Source organism: Pungitius pungitius, chromosome 6 (assembly GCF_949316345.1).
Source record: "Pungitius pungitius chromosome 6, fPunPun2.1, whole genome shotgun sequence".
Classification (NCBI taxonomy): domain Eukaryota; kingdom Metazoa; phylum Chordata; class Actinopteri; order Perciformes; family Gasterosteidae; genus Pungitius; species Pungitius pungitius.
The window spans coordinates 8,792,377-8,813,072 of NC_084905.1; the positions used below are offsets into that span (position 1 = coordinate 8,792,377).

General features: G+C 41.3%; 1 protein-coding gene across 5 annotated transcripts in view; it reads right to left on the reverse strand.

Annotated features, from left to right (window-relative positions):
- Positions 1–19,307, reverse strand: part of ndrg4 (NDRG family member 4) — a 55,179-nt gene extending 35,872 nt beyond the window's left edge. The window contains exons 1-2 of one of the 5 annotated variants that reach the window (XM_037450758.2): positions 19,069–19,307; positions 16,090–16,163 (exon numbers count right to left, since the gene is read on the reverse strand). In XM_037450758.2, the coding sequence (XP_037306655.2) occupies positions 16,090–16,163 (74 nt within the window). In that variant the 5' untranslated portion in view covers positions 19,069–19,307. The remainder of the gene's footprint in view (positions 1–16,089; positions 16,164–19,068) is intronic. The other 4 variants (XM_037450761.2, XM_037450759.2, XM_037450760.2 and 1 more) reach the window with 4 other exon arrangements.
- Positions 19,308–20,696: the final 1,389 nt, after the last annotated feature.

Sequence of the window (20,696 nt, forward strand, 5' to 3'; positions counted from 1 at the left end):
TAATGTGGAGAAAATATCGGGATATATACCGTATATCGATATCCAGCCAAAATATACCGGGATATGACTTTTGGTCTATATCGCCCAGCTCTAATACATACCAGAAGGGTCACATCCAAATGTTTTCTTTTTCAAGTCTATGTCTGACATAGCTACAAAAATACACTTTGTTCTCTGTCAAAGTTAAGCAGAATATCAATAAAGACTCCAATTTAGAGACAGACTGCTGCCCCAACAACATGACTGAGGATTACGGTCTAATTAAACTGGCCTTTTATGTTTGAGGGTGCACACACACAGCCATAATACACAGGACAAAAATACATTATCACAGGCACAGAGTGGGGTGAGTACTGGAACACTGTTACAGTACATGATCACATCAGTCCAACCAACACTGGAGCCTAACTGAGTAATGTTCAGAGTGGAAGATTGGTCAGATTTACATTTTTTTAAACATTAAATAACAAAATGTATCCTAATTTAATGAGAAGTTAACTAGACAGATGCAGCTGATGATGTAACTGACCCAAATTTGTCAGGGCTTACAACATCTTCTATTTATCAACACATAATACCTCTCTGTCTCTTCCTTCGCCGTCTTGCTCCATCCTTCTCTCCTCTTTCATAGAAAAGAAAAACACCCTAAAAGAGACAAAGCCCAGATGCCACTGAGACGAGTTGTGTGTGAGACCTCAGAGTGTCTGAGCTACTACTTACAAAAGAAAATAGACCTTAAGACTAACCCCAGGACTGATACTTAAAGTAAGCCTCCACCTGTTATATGACTAATTGGTGCTACTGGCAACAAGAAACAAAAAGACTGTGCACAGAGTTGGCCAATGACTTTTGTCCAAAAAAGCTGCATCACTCTAAAATATAGACATCAGAAGTGGGATCGATTGTTGTTTAGGGGAAATATTCTCAAGTCGTTGTTTGCACTTAATTATTGTCAACGCTAACGACTGCTGAGGCATAATGTGAATGTATTTTTCTCATAGACAATGTTCCCAAAAATATGAGAGATTTGTTCATCCATCTAACGTCATGAATACATCTTGGATAAATTTGGATGTGTATTGATTTTTGTGGCAATTCGAGTGCAGCTTGATGCAAGGATTTCTTTTTGTTTTGTTTTGGATGGGAAAGAAGGCTTTGTAACATACTGTACTGTGTGTTTACTGAGTGACTGTAGGTATTCTCTGGCCATATCAGCCCCTAAAAGGTAAAGCTTGATGAGCTGCTTTGCAGGGATGTTTCAGGGCACAAAGTGCCTTTTCAACGTAAAACTGAACAATAACAGTGGTGGATTTATTTATTTTTTGGTAGGGCCAGCTAATCAGTTTCAGTAAACATCCCAGTATGATTTAATGCCAAAAAAGGGTATAAAACACACATTATTACTTTTCAATTAAATATTTAACATTTGTTCCAACAGTTTGAATAAGATGTGCTTATTATGTCAAACAATTCAACTATATATGTATGTATGTGTATAAATAATATTCAGAATATAACTATGATAACTACCATATCAAAACTATTTTAAATATCGAATATAATTATAATTAAAGCTGCGAGTACGTCCTTGCACTGGCCGGACGGTTACAAATGCAGCCGAGGAACCCTGCGGCCGTCGGACGAAGCGTTCGCAAGTCAGTGGTTGTTAACCGTGGAACGCCAGGAATGCCGCTTGGCAAACTTTATCTTTGACATTATCATGGTCTTAGGCCTGGGTCTTATGTCAACATATAACCAGGAACTTCTGATCTACCATTAAATATTAAAGCCTCTCAGAATACCATAGATGAGCCAATTTCCTTCAATATCTCAATCACCAGACTACAATTTGTCATTTTCAGATTAGATTTAAAAGGAAACAATCAATACTTTCATGACCTTTCCACTTCAGGCAGAGAGTACACATCACCATGGTGTGACTTGGTGATAACCATTCTGATGTACCAGTCCAAAATAAAAGCCTCCCAAAATACCATATATGAGCCAATTTCCTTCAAAATCTATCACCAAACTACATTTGGTCATTTTCAGATTAGATTTAAAAGGAAACAATCAATACTGTCATGACCATTCCACTTCAGGTTGATAGTAGACATCCACAAGGTTTACACTTCATTCTGATGTTCCATCCCAAAATAAAAGCCTCTCAAAATACCATACATGATCCAACTTCCTTCGAAATCTTTTTAAAGGTGTCTTTTTTAAATTGCGCTCTACGCACAGTTTAATATTTCTTCCGGCAAAATGCAACTTTTAGAGGCCAAGGTCTCAAGAGCACAGTGCGTGGTTTTGAAAAGAATCGGGTTTAATCCCTGGGAGGAGTTCGGTCTTTAACAACTGTAGGAAATTATGAAAATATCCTAAAAAGGCACTTTTTTAATGATTAAATGCAGCGCCCCCTAATTTTCAAAAATTCTGACAAATTTAGGGTATGTTCCGGGGTTCAATGTTTACACATCCTGCAATTTTGGTGAGGGCAGGCCAAGCCATTTGGAAGTTATAAATCTTGCCAGATTAAGCCACACCCCTTGCAAAGTTCATTGACCATAATATCTTCTTAAAACCATAAGACAGGTTAGAAATGATCATTTGGATGTTTAAAGGGTGAGAAGTTCATGCTATATGAAAAATATGGAGCAGATTAGATAAAGTATGGTCGAGTTAAAACAACTTCAACGTTTGTGGCAAATGGTGTTTTTTTGAAAATGTCCCACACATAGTTTGGAAATTCTTCTGGCAAAATGCAATTTTTAGAGCCTAAGGTCTCAGTATCACAGTGCGCGATTTTGAAAAGAATCGGGATCAATCCCTGGGAGGAGTTCAGTCTTTTACAACTGTAAGAAATGAAAAAAGGCCAAAAACAGGCCAAAAAGGCAGATTTTCAAGCATTAATTACAGCACCCCCTATTCTTTAAAAATTATGAAAAAAATTGTACAATAGGTTCCTCTACGACTAGTCGTAGCGAGGACCCTAATAAATATATTACAATATATATTTATCTAAAATATATTAGAAAATGTATATGTATACATTGAGACGCACCTAGTTTGTTTGAAACACCCGATCAGTGTGTTGAGGAAAGACAAACTCAAAAGCCCCACAAAACTTCACATAATTCATTATTTTGGACAAAATGTGTCATCGTCTGTGGAGGTTTGCACAATATGACAAGCTGTAATGTTAACTGTAATGTTACATTTCAATCAGGTCTCGAACAAATACCACCACACATTATAACCTCCGCTCTCATTCCCCTCTCCTTCTGCTCTCCCCTTCCAAATGCAACTAGTTTATTAAAAAAGTTAAGTGACCTTCCTGAGGCCGCTGGAACGTTGCCACAGGGATATGAGGACACAGACAACACCACCTCTCCTTCACTTCATAACTGCGCGTCAAAACCTCGGAAATCAGAAGTGTTTATTTCAGTCACAAGTTTTATTATTCTCTACTTTCCCTTGAAATTCCTAAGAGATTAGAATTTGCAAACATGTATTTTAATTAGGGCTGTCAAAAATAGCGCATTAACGACGTTAATTAGTTGTTTGTTGTTAATTACGTCAATTTCACGCATGCGCAGTGTGACAAATTATTCAGGTCAGGAAAGTACCTCTTCCTCTAGGGAATGCACTTCATCCTGTACAACACATTACTGCCACCTGTAGGCATATGTCAGGCCGTCAGGTTCAGCAAGTCGTTTGCGCCAGTCCACGCTGAATGTTCGCAGGCCATTAACAAAATCAACCTCAGATCATTTAGCACAATAGCAAAATGTTCCAACACGTTGGAATTCGACGCTGGAAATGGTCAAGTGCGTGAGCAGAAATAAAGAGGCCGTCATCGCCATACTTCCCAACCTTGAGACCTCAGAATTAGGGAGATATTGAAAAGGACCAGGGGGGGTGCGGGTGCTAGCGGTCAACGGGGGGGGGGGGGGGGGGGGGGGGTTACTGGCGGTTTTCTTTCTTGCAGCGCCAGTCTCATCTTTTTCCGTTTTAATTGCCGCGCTCGACTTCAAGGTGTAATCATTATTATTGTTTGGTCTGAAACGGCGCGCCCAGTGACGGATAGTGAAGCAATATTGTTTTCAGGGTGGAAATCGGGAGACCCTTCTAGAGCCATGCAGGGAAATCTGTCTGTAACTTATCAAATAACATTGCTTTGATTATTTTCTGGAATGAATTAAACCAAGTCAAATATCAATAACATGTATTCATGTAAAAAATAATAATGATAATAATAATGATAATTATGTATCTGTGTCCTGTTATTTATCTTTGGTATGCATTTCAGAAAGAAAAAATGGTTAGGATTCAGGTGTAATTGCAAATAGTGATTAATCCTGATTAATCCACTGAAAATTTTGATTAATTTGATTAAAATTTTTAATAATCATTTGACAGCCCTAATTTTAATGCATAGATAAAACGGGATGTCATCACATGCGTAGTTGCAGACAGTGGAGCCTGCAGACTGTCAGGGGGGATCAACCCAACATTCATCAGCCTGAACTCTGTAAACCTTAAGCTGGATATGAAAAACAAGAACTGGACGATTAACACCAGCTGTCCTCGCCAACGTGGCTGCATAGCCAAAGAAAAGAGTGCAACCTATACAGACTGAAACTTCATCCAGAGGAAATGTCGCCCACATTCTTTAAGCAGAGCCATACGCAGGAAAGATTGGAAATAGGAGAAAAAAAAATCCTTAAGAACCATCTCTATCCATCATGCTGGATTTTCCCTAAATCTGCATTGATCCAACAGCAAAAGACAACCCAGACATGAGGACCCCCTTTACAAAAAGTGCTACGATGTTCTGTGTCACCAAGTGGCAACTATTGTTGATGTCTAATTTAAACTGAATGCTGATTGATTGTCATACTATCTATTTGCCCATTAGCTCATCCAGCAGATGGAGCAGATCCAGCAAAGCAACTTTGTTTATTTTGGCCATGCTGAAAGATGCAGTTGGTAACATTAACAAAAAAACAGCTATATTACTTAAGTTGAGCCGAGAGATAATGATGACAATGTCACCTTGCTCTGCCGGGTTTTAGTGCTCCTAATATCTTTGCCTCACTACACTGAGCCTCCTCAACTACTTAGTGTATTGATAATCAAAAGCTCTTTCATTGGGAGTCGCTGTCTTGTCCTGGTTGAGGAGTGCAAGGTCAGAAAGTGCCAACCAGGCAGAAACAGATCTGATAAGGATGGGAGTTAGGGACACACCAAGCACCATCATTACCTTATGTTACATTAATGTTAGGAGACTACACATTGGATGTGATTGGATCTTGTGTTGCGGGGGGAGGACCTGCTCCTCCTCTACGCCAGTTTAGGGCCAATAGAAATCCTTCCTTTTATATCTAACAAAAATGATAAAACATAATGTTCTTCCTGATGTTAGTCAGTTATTCTTCCGGCCTGCAGGCAGAGAGAACTGCTCCCGCCTTTGTAAGCACAGTGCTGTTGCTTGACCTGTGATTTGACAAATAAATCTACCAGAACAAGAGAAGTCTTCCAGACGTCCTCAACCGGGCTTCACCTTTTTGATCACGTTTGTTCGTTCGATGCATTCTTTCGTTCTTTCAATATGTAGACAATATTATTTTTGTCAGGAAAATCTTGAGTAAAAATCAGTTTACGATTTTTTTTTAATCAGTTTATGTTACCAGTTGAAGAAATAAATCAATAAAACCTGACGGTTCAGGGTGGGGGAAGGCACGTGGCCGCACATGCGTATGAACCGTTGTGTTATTGGCAAAGTCAACCGGCAGGACATCCACCCAGACACCGGCGGCAGGCCACACTGGACGCCCTGGCGGGCCGGATTTGTCTGGCAGGCCGCAAGTTTGACATATGGGCTCTAAGTCCTATAAATGGTGATACCAGGCTAACAGTACATCTGCGTGATAGCCCAGTGTGTGGACAGTAAACATGTGAAGTGTTACGTCAGGATTACTACTTTAGAGGAGGCATTTGTGAAGGCCTCACGGCCCAGAAACGGGAGCAGTCAAATTGTCCGACGGTTTCAACCACTTCTTCAAATCATGATTGAATAACAGCTTCCTTAGCCACTCAGAAGCCAAGATCATAAAATGATGCGCCAACGGTGAGGATTGGCTAACCCCCCCAAAAAAAATCTGGCCAGAAAGAACTGAAATCGCTTATGGTGCGCATACACGTCCGCCCAACAAAAATAGATATATTTAATGATTTAAATGCTGGATGCTTGGTGGTTTTTGTGTTTATCTGAGAGAATATGCTGTTTCCTTCGTTAGCATGTTGCTTCGCTGAGAAAATATTACAAATGCTCTGCCTGGAGCACATTTTTATAACTTGTGGGAGTTGTGATTGGATGTGTGAAGCATTCATATATACACTTGTCAACACAATATTCCTGATGGTTGTTGATTTACTGCACCCCTCAGGCAGAAGAAGCTTGTGACTTCCAATCAAACTATCAAAGATCAATACGTTGTGACCGGTGCTTGTTTTGCCAAAGCACAATGTTAACATAAAATAATAACTGCAGTTTTAAAAAGGTGAGATTTACAATATTGGTGACTTTATACAAATTACACAAAGCCACTTGATGGGGATACACAAGCACACACGATATTCTTCTGTCTCTGCTTCTTTTCCCCTTCAATCCTCTTCACTGTCCTTCAACATTTTGGCACTTCTTCCATCTGTCGTTTAACATTTGTCTTTGTGTCCCCTCTTTCTCTCCCTTACCACCTCTCCTGCTTCCATTGTTTATTCTCATTTCCCCCCATCTCGCCCGTCTCTTTTCCCTATTCACCCTGACTTGCTTATGTAAGACAGCTGGTTGTGAAATCAATTACCATTGCATTACACCGGCTATATTTGGCCTTGTGACGTCACTGCTGTCGGCGGAAAGATGCCGCAGCAGTCCTCCTCTGATTTAGTGCTTTGTCGAGTGGGTGACTTCTGCACCATCTATGTTGAAGATCTCAAATGGTGCTCAATTTAATTGTTTTTTGTAACACAATGAATGATTCCAAAACATTTTGCTGACTGTTACCCGTTTTCCACTTGAATTAACTCTTTGTTCCATATGGTATCCTTACAATCCAGGCCAGATTCCTTTAGTGTTTTGGTGCTAAAGCCGTTGAGTTGAGCAATGGGGCACAGTCCACTCTCCACAGTGGAGGGCCGAGCTTCAAAGCCTCTCCTCATCCCTCAACCAACTGTGCTCAGGCAGCCAAAGTGTCAGTGGGTGAGAAGTTATTTACAGGCCTGTTTTCTATGTCCTCTATTTCACAAAGGAGCACTGCCAACCAGAACAAGTGGTCCTGTTTTTGTACTTTGGGGAGAAAACAGCCTACTTTCAATGCAGCTTGTCGAGGAGAACAAAATAGACCTGCCCTCTTTCCCTCACTCTCATTCCTTCACTCCTGCCCAGAAAGGGTTGCCATGACAACCCAGCCTAGTCTCAGTAAGTCTCACTCACTGCTTCTTTTTACAGTACAAGTATATTTTACAACTCTCTTGTGTAGACTTGAGAAGACTACACATGTTTGTGTGTTATCACATGCTTTAGTCTGCTTCAAATTACACACACACACACTCATTAAGTCATTAAGGCCATGAACAAATGAAATAGCAGCAGCCTATCTATCTGCCGTCTTATTTCCTCCCGTCTTTCAGTCGTCTGTGTTATTAAACTAAGTGGATGAGATTTCTGGTGAGCTTCCTCCTGTCGAGCAGAGCAGAGACCTTGACACTGACATGCCCCCCCAAAATTCACTTACACACATCCTTCCTCCCATTGCCATCTTCTCACCGTTGGTCTGTGTGGTGTGCATAGGTGAACAGATAACCCGGATGACATTTTTTTTAACACACCTGCATTGTTTAAATCACAGTGAACAGCTCAGCTCTATGCACCATTTCTTTTAAGAAAACCTAATCACTTATTTATAGCTACTGAAAAACATGGGTATCTACATCGTAGTAGAGAACTAAATAACCAATATCAGCTCCAGACACATGTACAGTGCCTTTCGTAAGTACCCCCTTGGACTTTTCTACATTTTGTCATGGTATAACTCAGATTCAACTTTATTTAATTAGGATTTTATGTTATGGAGAAACACAACATAGTCCATCGTCTGGAAGTAGAGGGAGAGTTTACAAAATGATTTACAAACACAAAGTGCTGAGTGTCTAGGTATTCAACCCCGATCACAGATCTGGTGAGACAATGTCACATTTTTACAATTATGTCACATATTTATATGTCTGCAGTGTAATCCCCGTATAAGTACACATGTTCTGTGAAGGCCTCAGAGTTCGTTAGAGAGCGTTACTGAACAACGAGCACCATGAAGGCCAAGGAGCTCACCACTACTTGGGACTGGGGTGGAGGTTCATCTTCTAGCAGGACATTGACCCTAAACATACAGCCAGAGCTACAATGTAGTGGTTCACTTCAAAGCCCACACCTCCATCCAATTGAGAACCTATGGCAAGACTTATATTGCTGTTCAGACGGCCTGCATCCAATCTGACTGAGCTTCAGCTTTTTTTTTTGCAAAGCTGGTGGAGACATAGTACGAAAGACTTACATTTCTATCAGATGGGGAAAAAAAGAGTATTGAAGATAAGCAGCCGGATTTTTGTATTCAGTTCGGTTTTCTTTTGCATCCACGCTTACAGCAAACAGCAAGCTGATTGGACAGTATCGAGCCCACAGGGAGTATCCGGTCACACAGTGGTGTACTCACACTTGACAACACGCTCCCTTTATCTCTATTTTCGCTACGGCTCGCAGTCAGGGGCATCAGAGGGGTCTAAATGGGCCACGCCCCCTTTAGGGGTCTAAGTGTGTGCTCAGAGATGGTTTCCTACAGTGAGGGTGTCATGTTCAGTTCTTTTCATGCCTTTACTTTGAGTACTGCAGGTTTAAGCCAACGTAAATTGGATGTTCAGAAAAACTCAATGTTTAACATATATTTATATTTGTAACATTACATACAGACAAGCTTCAGAACAGCTGCAAAATTTAATTTAGTTTTCTCAACTTTTTCGAAATAGGCTTTTTATGAAATGTGTGATGAGTTCACACCTTTTGCGTTTCAGATGAGATTAAAGCAAACTATCGGATAGGATACGGTTTGAAACCAGGCGGTATCACACCTGGAAGCAGCGCCTCCTTCCAACAGCAGTGACGACAATAATATCTTCATTTATAACTCAAGTACATGCTGCTCCAAGGGAAAACCTCAAATAAGTTTATTCAGTGTGTTGGTTCGATGAAGAGCAGCCGCTCCCTGAGGTAGTGAAAGATGCAACTAAATGTCCATTCTAGTGGGTGTGTTCCTGTGGTCCGCCCGCAGGGCTACGGGATGGAGGCCAGCGGGGCAGATGGGTGGATAGTGTGTGGCTACCAGCAGTACACTAGACTGGGGGAGGGGAGGGGGCTTGGTTCCTGAACCAAGCAGAGAACCAGATGTCGAGGAGCAGAGCTCGGTGGAGCATGCTAAAGCGAACTGTTGTGGGTCCCTTCATGGACACATGGCTTGATAACAGTCCTCACTAGAAAACAGGTCACAACCCAGCACCCCAGCAGCAATTCATAATCCATAATAAATATTACCATGCAGAGATGTGTGGAACATGCAGTTGCCTCCAAGGTGACTCAGAAAATCACACAGGCTGGCATTTCAAAGGTGATGGCGGTGTGTATGATGAAAGGACGTGCTGTGATGCCCCTTTTATTCTGGTAACAGTCATGTAAACTAATGATGGTGTGATTTAAATTTAAATCCCCAAATCAGATCTTAGTTGTTAAAGACCTTAAAACCTGCTAGTTAGTTGCATTAGTTTGGTCCAATGCACAGTGACAATGGTTCGCGGCCTTGGAAACAGGTTGGCTGAGGGGCTATCAAAGGAAACGTGGGACTGAACACTGGATCCAAAAGGTCTAGAACAAATCTGAATCAGTTCAGCATCTTTTTGAAACACTGTCCTCTTACTGGCTTATTCTGTAGCTTTCAGCAGCACGTCACATCAGTCGATACAGTTGTCATGGAGATGGCTGAGTTTTCAATAAGTCGGACTTGAGATATGATAAGGGGCGGTGAATACTCCAAGAAAAACACTAGTGGACCCATTTGTCAAGACAAATTCTGGGGCTGTTTTTCGGCCTCTGCTACAAAAATGGCATAAGCATGATAAAAAGGGCCGTTTCTCTGGAACTACTTTGTGTATCTGGATTCCTTTTGCTGTCAGGATAAAGGGGAACACCTGTAAATGTGTTCTGATGTGTATGTCAGTATATGTTACTGGTTAAACAGAGGGCCCACAAATTTAGTAATGTTCAGATTCGCCTGAAATAAAATCACTTACAATCCCTACAAAACATTGAGATAGAAGGCTCTTGTAAATTGCTTAAACCTCTCCAGATGATTCAGAATGCTGCAGCACGTGTATTAACAAGAACTAAGAAGTAGGATCATATAACTCCTGTATTAACTCCTCTGCACTGGCTTCCAGTTAAATCAAGAATAGAATTTAAGGTACTCCTCCTCACCTACAAGGCACTTGCTGGTGAGGCACCGTCTTATCTTAAAGAGCTTGTTACACCGTATTGCCCTACAAGGCATCTGCGCTCCGTAGATGGTGGGCTACTTGTGGTTCCTAGAGTTTTAAAAAGTAGGATGGGGGCCAGAGCCTTCAGTTATCAAGCTCCTCTTTTGTGGAAACAGCTTCCACTTTCAGTCCCGGGGGCAGACTCTGCCAGTTCATTTAAGATAAAGCTTAAAACGTTCCTCTGATATTGCTTATAGTTAGGGCTGGCTCAGGTTAGCCCAGACCAGCCCTTAGTTAAGCTGCTCTAGGCTTAGACTGCCGGGGGACCTCTTAGGACACACCGAGCCCCTCTTTCACTCTCACACTCTCACTCTCTCCTCCCACAATCATCCATGTTTTATTAATGTACATCACTAATTCAGCTTCTTTCCGGGAGTTCTTTGTGCTTTCTCGCCTAGCAGGTCTCCGTGGATCATAGTTTCGTGCGGACCCCGGTTCTGACTGCTGGCTCATGGCTCTGCTGACACCTGCTGCTGCCATCATCATTACTTTAAATATGATTCATATTACTGTCATCATAAACCAACATATTTCTGCTCTCCCTCCCCACAGAAGCCTCTGTAGATGGTGGTTCGACCTGATGATGGTTGTCCCTGCAGTGGTCCTGCCGTACACTTGTTCTGCTACTTGCAATTACTTGTATCATTTCTGTTAGAGAAATTGAATGTATTGTACATCTTTTACATTGTTGATTCTGTACACATGACATCCATTGCAGTCTGTCCATCCCGGGAGAGGGATCCCTCCTCTGACGTTCACCCTAAGGTTTCTTCCCTTTTTTTCCCCATTGAAGGGTTTTTTCATATTTTGGGGAATTTTTCCTGTGCCGATGTGAGGGTTTCGGGACAGAGGATGTTGCATGTGTACAGACTGTAAAGCCCTCAAAGCAAATTTGTAATTTGCGATTTTAGGCTATACAAAATAAAATGAATTGAATTGAAGGCAAAACAGTCATCTAAGTTGTGGGCAGTATCTTTTAACTTTTACTTTGATAGAAAGGCTTTAAAACAGGCCTCACGGAATGCGCTGAAATCATTTTTCTTTCTGACTCAGCCCTCATGTATATATATATTTGCAAACGTAGCGCCACGGCCAACCCGCAGAACGAGCATGCAGTGATGATTCAGTTTACATTGTATTTACAAAACCTTCAATAGGTAATCTTTCTCTGTCCACTGTACTGTACATAGCAGGCATTTAAAACACTCAAGTGGATGGACCTACTCCTCTCTTTCCATCATAGATCAGCCAAAGACAAAACAGCAAAAACAAAAAATTCAGTGACAACGAAGTTGTATTTCTTCCAGTAACTGTAATAGTGTATGGCTGCTTCATCTGTAATGCGCAATGATTTTGTTTACTCAACTGAAAAAAAGTGTGACCCTTGTCGTCTCCTTGGCCCACGTCGCCGTCTGGCTTGGATTACTGCTGTCGTTTCACCAGGAGGCATGTGAGAAAACCCGCATTCTGGTTAACACCTGCTTTTAGGAGGCACGCTTTCGCGGCAGTTTCTGTACACCACGGAATACATTATGTGCACGTTACACATCCCCTCCCATCTCTTCATGGGAAACTCCCACTTTACCGTTGACCCTCCTGTGAATGCATATGCATGACACGGAAAGCACAAGTTGCCATTTTCAGTTTCCACAAGATGACTACATCATTCGATCCAAACAAAACAGAATTATATATTTTCCTTGAAAACGGCAAAAGGTAAGGAGCATTTATGACTGATATGATTTGGGTGCTTGGTTTTTGTTTTAATATAACTTTGGGGGGGGGGTCGTCTGAGAGATACGTTACGGATATCTCAGTTTCTTTGTTAGCTTCTTGCTTCGACCGATGGGTGCACAATTTTTGGAAAAATAAAGCATTTTCAAACCTAAAAGTAGACATTGTAGCCAAGACTAATGTTTCAAACTGTGTGACGCATTATTAAATTAGTTTTTGATGAGTGGCTTGACAAGTGTTTTGAAGTTGACGGTATGTCGTTGCTTGACCCGTAACTGCATCCCACAGGGGGAGGTTATTATTTGTGGCAAGCAGATATATTATGTCATGTGTAACATTAGCATTTGACATACTATAACTTTTGGTAATGTTCCTGTAATTCAGTAGTAGTGATATTATTATGATGCAGCACCAAACAGAAGAAGTGGTGGCGATTATTTTAATTGTGTTCTTTATGAATGGGATTTGAATGTGAGTGAATGAGCTTGGGAGGCTTTCCAAAGCTGATTCAAAAGATATCATTGTTTCTGGCGGCCTTGCTCAGATGTTTATCAATCATTAAAAGGGTAATACCGATCTAGAGGACATCTGATTCATCCTATGCGACCCAGCCTATACCATCAGGCAGTGCGGCCGACGAGGATTTGCTTTTTTCTATTCTGTTTTCTTGTTTACTATGACATAATAATTATATGTAGCTTAAGTGCAAGTTCAGTCAGGAAGACAATCAGTCTGACTCTGTTTGACTGCTTTGTAATTACTGATCAGCTGATTGGGGGCGTGGACATTTTAGTAACCAATCAGATTCTACCTACTGTTTGCTGGAGCCACGTTGTTGCTGTCAACAACTTTTAAGTGTTCTCCTCTCTGTTGGCTGTCAGCTGTCATTTTCAGCGTGTAGCTGAGGCGATCCTCCTCCACCTCCAGTCAGCATCGGCGTTGTTCCTGGTTTGTCGTCAGGTTGCTGCTATTCCTTTCCCCGCCACCACCAGTATCTGGATTCCACGGGGATTAGGCCTATTGGACCTCAGTATCCCTGCCTTCGCCAAAGACTTTGCACAATTCATATGTGATGCTTGTGTAATGAATTATGTTTACTATTAAATGAGTCTCTCCTGATTGAATTTTTTTTTTTAGGGAACCAGGAGAAAGAAGCATTACGTTGCAAAAAGAACAATGTGTGTGATAATGTTCAGCTACTGTCCGTTTCATATATTCTATAATATGTTAAGGTTACAGTTGGATTGGCTTGTATATACAAGGGAAAAACTAAAGAGCCTGTGCCTACAAGTCAATAAATGTGTTTGCTACTGTGTTTTTATTCACTGCATATTGGAGTCAAACGCAGAGACCGAATATAACTTTAAAAACAAAGGTGGTTCTTTACTGATGAACACAAAAATAAACTCCATCCAGGAGCAAGGCAAAAATCCACAACAGGGGTCATTCATGGCAATACATTGATAGTCATGAGAGTCACACGAGGGCAAAGATAGCGAAGATCTGATAACTGGAGCGGGGAATACACACAAGGTTTACGAGATGTTACACTGCCTTAAGATTGAAATATTACTTTTAGCTAAAAGTTCAGGACTTAAACCATTTGAATTGAAAATGACCGGAAAATGTTCTTCCCTGAGCCTGAAACAAATCATGCTCCAGAGCTGAAGCGGATCTTTCTAAATATCAAATGAAATAAGATTACCACATCTATGGGAATTTTATACGTTTTAAGGCATTCACTGTCAAGCGCAGCAGGTTGCTAGGCAACAGGAGCGGCAGAGAAAAAGCTCATGACGCAGGAAACTATCAGGATGTCTTTATGAAATAAAACGATTTTTTCAAAATGATTACGACCCATTCAATACGCTCCGTACACCAGACAGTCGTATTTCAGGGGCCGCTTGGTTCAGCTTATGAGGTTTTTGGAGGACCCAGCCCAGGCCCACTGCAAAGGCAGCATCCTCATATAGATGCAGGCTACCAAATGAGACAGAGCTACAATGTGTAAGGTTGGCAACAAATGCTGCACAGGGCATCTTCACGGTGCATCTTCAAGCCTTATTCCCAGTATTGGTTCCAGGCATGTTACAAATTAGAGATACATCTCTAAATTTAGAGATTGGCTAGCTAATGTTGCAGCCAGTGAGAGATGTTTCTCTTCTCCTCATAAGTTACTGCCATCTTTTGGCTATATGATATTTTCAGATGCAGTGTTATACAAGGGCAAAGGGCCAAATTGCCCCCGAAATCACGAGGAGAGGAGCAAAAAACTTCCAAAAGTAATTACAATTTAGTTAACTAGTCAAAACAAACTGCCACCGTCGTTGTCAACCAGCACCACAAATTATTTAGTTGACTTTATCAAGGGGAGCAAAAACGTCAGGAATATGTATCCTTTCCTCACCAGACGACCAAGCAACATACCATCGCCTACGGTAAACTGTGTTAAAAGTGTTAATTATCTTGAAATGATTTACCGTAAATCCTCAAATAGTGGCCGGGGCTTTTATTTACATAGGCTGCACAGCGCCCCGGCCTGAATTAGGGGCAGGCCTTTATTTCTTACTTACCGGTATCGTCTGTTATAGAATTGTATTATTTAAATAAAATAATGGGCATAATTACAGTAGGCTAATATCATTCATTGCATATGTGTTCAGCACTTCCTGCAACCATTTACCGATAGAATGAAACCGGTAGACCTATAGCTAATCAACTTTCTGGAAACTAACCATTTAGAAATTAATCAGTAATAAACCATAGTGTCAGTCTTAAGATACATCGTTAATTGCAGATATTTTCCAATGTTCTCAATTACAATCAAGAAAGTCAAAAAAGGTTATTCGCGTATAGCGCTTTATTTGCAGTGTCACCGTAACAATAAATATCTGGTCCTGTCGAAGGACAGCAATCACAGAACGAACAGGAGACAACCAAAATTAAACCAAATGGCCAGGACTTAGACTAGGTCTGTCATATTACGCAACTACCAAATTCATCAGCAACATCTGAATGGGCATAGCCATTAAGCTACGGTCAAATGGAGCAAACAAACTCCGAACTAAATGGACCTTGCAAAATAGGTCTACATCTAAACACAATACTTAGGTCTAAATCCGAAGCTCACCAGTAATGAGGCAACCTTTGTAAAGCTATTCGGCGTCCCCCTCAACATCCTCTTCCCCATCCTCATCATTGAGAACAACAAGTTCATTATTAAGCAGCTCCTCCTCGTCGTTCTCCTCATCCGGGCTAATTGCGTGCGGTTCTCCTCCCCCCGCTGCGTGCGGAGACGGTCGATGTCATGAACCCGTTTGTGGTTCCGACGTTTGTTTAGTTCACACAACAAATGAAGAGCAGATATAGCGGTTTTTTATTTCCATGGTGGATAGTGGAAACAATAACTGTCAATATGGAAAAAGTAGATAAGCCACGCCCCTTTCAGCCCCCCAAAATATATATGTAAATTTCATACCCTGGTCAGATGACAGACTACCCGTTCTGTATTTCTGTTGAACAACTACACAATTATCTCTCAATCTGAAGACTTCAGGAATGCTGCTGGAGAATGAACATGTATAACACAGGACTGACTTACACAATGGAATGCATGGACGGAAAATGCCATGAATAAATCAGCACAAGCTGGATACAGGAGGGACCTGTGCAGTGCGGGTATTAAGGTAGAGTGGTTTAACGGGGCCTACGTACATGGTCTGCAGGAGGCTCTGTGGAACCATGCAGCCAGCCTTGGGAGGGAAGTTCCAAAACAATCCAGGCCCCATCTAGCAGCGGGTATAAAAGTACAAGAGACAATGTCTACTGTATTGGTTCTGGTGCATTGTAGGTGCAAAAGCTTGAATTAGATGCACAGCATTATGAGAGGAGACTCCATGCAATAAACTGTACACAGCAGAGAGAACGTATCATTTGGGAGGAGGCAGAGATGAATAGAATACTGTGGAAGATGCATAGAAGAAAATATGTGAATTTAACATTGAATGGAAGGCTGGAGTGTGTGATTGATGGTAATCTAGTTTCTAGGTCTGCGTTTACTGATAGTAAACTTTATACTTATAGTGGCCAAAAGGCAGTGCAACCATACAGATTCTAATTCACATGTATAATGCTATGGTGCCGTTTCATAATACACTATGAATCTAGCTTATTAGATTCAATGGAAGCATTTAGCAAAGGGGAAATAAAATCAGCATTCAAAACTCGTGGATACCAACATTGCTTTTTTTCCAGTGCCCTATTTTCACTGCCAGCCTTCATTGAAAATACAACTAGGTGGTAGGGGTGAGGGAGTGGGAGGCTGTCACCTCCCACTCCCTCACCGAGAAACAGAGAAAACAAAATGCACAAAGCCTTCCACATCAGAAATCTCTTAATACATTTCTCACCAGTATTTATCAGAAACTGCATTAATCATAAAAAAATCTTCATAATATATCCTGCATTTAATTTTAAAAAGAAAATTTAAGAATTTCATTGAGAACCATGCTTTAAGTCATCTTTCTGACTCTAAAAGTTAAACAAACCCCACCAGCCCTGACCTTGAAGAGTATTTATTAGCACATCTGTCTTGCATAAAAGTACCTTTCATCTCCATTCTCAAACTAGTAATGCTAACGATAGATAATCTGTCTGGAGAAACCATTAGTTGTTCCAACTTGTAGTACTCAAACACATTCGACTCTGAGGTGATGGCATACCCAGGTCCTTTCTCCAATGTACAAGGTAAATACAGCATTGGTATGATAATATCTGGAAGACTGACATGCTCTTCCATTTTAGGCTGTGCTGTTAGCTATCATTTTTGCAGCCTGTCTTTAAACATTTAGAATATACGGTAATTTAGTTATGCTCGGATTCCAGTCAAAAATCAGCCAACAAACTAGTTAGCCTAGCGTAGTTAGCCTAGATAGACAATAGGTAGGGTTTAGCTAGATTCAGCTCTATTCCACAAGCCAGTTTTTGTGACTGACTAGATCAGGGGTGCCCACACTTTACCGGCTTGTGAGCTACTTTTCAACTGACCAAGTGATGCCGATCTGCCCCCCCCCCTTCAAGGACCGGCCAAAGGGGGGGTAGTGTAGTAGTTGGTAAATGAGTAGCAGGTTAACCAAACAAAACAGCGTTGCATGCCTTTTAGCGTGAGACGTATCAATAAATAAAAACATCAAGCCTCTCGTCTGCCAGAAGCGAGGGAACCGTCACAACCATTCCTCACATTTTAGTCATTACCTCACTCTGATGACTTGCACTGATTGGAGTGAAATTAAATGCGTCCATTAGTAAGCAATGATCGCTAATTAGCTTCCGTGGAACGTGCATGGAACGTGCATGTTGTGATTTTTTCAAATTGTACCCGAACTATTGGGCACCTCAGAAATAAATTGTCATGTCAGGCTTGTTTAACTTTAGTTCTTGTTTCTTTGATAAAAAGTTAGCCACTGCCATCCAGAAATGCCTATATTCTTTCTCCAAACATGGGCTAACTGGAGCAGTGATGAGTTACACAGTAGTTGATGCAGCAACTGCAGCAGCCTATTCTTATTAAATCTATTAATAAACCCCAAGCTGACCAACCAGTCCCCAATACTCATCTATGGTGGCTGTTTCATGTTCTGGTGGAACTGGTCATCGGATGAAAAATCCAATAGGTTACATAACATCAAAACAAACGAGGTGGGCTAATTCCCTTAAGGATTCAGCAGCTTTTAGGGACCTGCACTGTTTGTACCAAAAGACAGCTAATCCAGATGCAAATGATGCCAAAAAAATAGCATCGTAGTACTCAGGGCTATGGACAAAAACTTTTTTAATCCAAATGAACCTCATTGCAGTCCAATTCACAAAGCTAATTGCAGAACACTGTTGCGTTGAATTATTTCTGTCTTCAGACAGCATTCAGATGCCAAACTTTGTGGGCGTGTTAATGCTATAAAATCCTTTGCACATTATCTTATGCGGCATTTTTATAGGCCATTATGGTTCATTAATAGTATTTAAACAAATTAATCAAGGACTTATTTGAATCATTTTAACTAAGTTCTTAAGTTATTATTGTTATTAATTATTATTTTCAGCTAATAAAGGCCGATACGCAACACCGCTTGCACAAACCAATTAAACTTGAATGACTTCCACTTAATGAACTGTAGACTCATCATTTATAAACCAAACTAAACTCATTTATAAACTAAACTAAATTCTACACATGCTCCATCAAACTCAAGTCTGATGTCAACTGAAAGTGGAAGGATCTGCCACTTCAACATACCAACCAAGTTTCAAGACAGTGTGTGCAAACACATGGTCTTAAAAGTTGTGTAAACTGCAGTGTAAACGACATACCATTTTTTTCTGCAGGGACAAAGGAACATGCTATTCACTCCAATGCAGAGGCGTGTGTGATGGAGAGGAGTTGGGGGGTGAAGTAAAGAGTACAAAGCAGCAGGCCTACTCCCACACACATTGTGCCAAAACTCTCATGCTCATTTTAACATCCTCCACCTTGAAACACTAAACAGCATATTAGAGTTTCTTAGATGGCAAAAAAATATTCTGCTTGTGTCAGCTTCACAACAGTTTTACAGCCAGGATTTTTGAATGTATGTGAAAACAGTTTCAGACACATATATACAGAAATTAAGTCATGCTCCAGACCGAGCTTTACTGTACCTGTGGAGTAGATATATTTTCCAGTCAGACGCTTGGTTTTGCTGTTCTCTGCGCTCTGTGTCCGTGTGATTGTCCCTCAGGCTGCTATGGACTGGAAGAGTGAAGGTTGTTGAGTGTGTCTGTGGGTCCACTAAACGAAATGAGAGAGAGAGAGAGCTCTGTCCTTCTCTACCTCCCTCCCCTTGCCGATGATCAACAGAGAGCACGTGGTTTCACCAATGATGCAGCGCTGAGTGAAAGGGAGGAAGGGGGCAAGTCGAGGAGAGCAGACAAGGTGGAAAGTGAGTCTGCAGGGGAATGGATTTGTACTAGGACACTGCAGCTGGTATAAGCTACGTCGAATTTACTCTCACACACACACAAAACCACCTACATGAAACCAGGGGGGCTTTGTTGTCTGGTTGAAGCTTCCTTCAAAAACACAGACTACGTTTTGGAAACTGGGACACGATGGGAACACTGATCACATAACTGCATCATCCAGCAATCCATGACAGAAGTTCAGACCATTAAAATATAATATGAATTGTTTATAAGAGATATTCTTGGCCTCTGAGGCGCAGTTCTTTGTACAGAACTCCAAACATATCTTCCTTCCAGATCAATCCACTTTACCTGCAGATGATTGGTTTAGTTTAACAGTGGCGCTAAAAATGCTATTTTGTACCCAGACACGACGGTGTTTGGTGGTTCAACACAAGCTGGACTTCCATAATAGTAGGGTTGCCACCTTTTGCACCTTTGCAGGCAAATTTTATCAAAATTGGAGGCATTTTTTGTGGAACAACATTGAATTTTTGTTAAAGATAATAAATATACTTATTTGGGCTTCCTGTACAGGCATTTGTCAGCAAATAGCAGCAATAAAATGTCACGGTTTGGGTCTGCATGTCAGAGTGTCGAGGGTGCAGGTTGAAGGCAGGCAGGCAGGACTCAAACGCAGGATTCAGATTTCCGGAATGTGCTCTTTATTTTGCACAAAAATGAACACGAGCCAAAAGAACGTGCACCAACGATGGGTAGACATAGACAATGACGCGACCAGCGACAACAGGCACACGGGGCTTAAATACACAAGGGAGGTGCAGGTGATTGGACACAGGTGGAAACACTCAGGCAATCACAGGACAAGGCAGGAAGTGAAGTTAACCCAGGACCACAAGGAACATGAAACTTCAAACTAAAACAGGAAGAGGACCCAAACCGTGACACTGCATCCTGTTTTATTTTGTAGTTTCATGTCTCTTGTGTTCCTGAGTAACTTCACTTCCTGCCTTGTCCTGTCTTTCCCTGTGATTGTCTGCTGTGTCAATCATCGTTTCCACCTGTGTTCAATCACCTGCACCTCCCTTGTGTATTTAAGCCCTGTCAGTCTCTTGTCTCATGTCGCGTCATTGTTTCCTTTGGCACAGGTCAGGTTGGTGTATTTCAGTCCCTTTTGTGAAGTTAAATAGCTAATCAGATCTAGCTAACGTTAGCTAACTAACGTAACGGGCTCCTGAACCAGACAGTTCAATCATTTCAAGATAAACACTTTTTTGCAGTGGGGCACAGACAAAGTCCCGATGCACAGCTACGAGAGAAAATGAACGAATCCTTTTGAGAGATTCCTTTCATTCTTACACCCA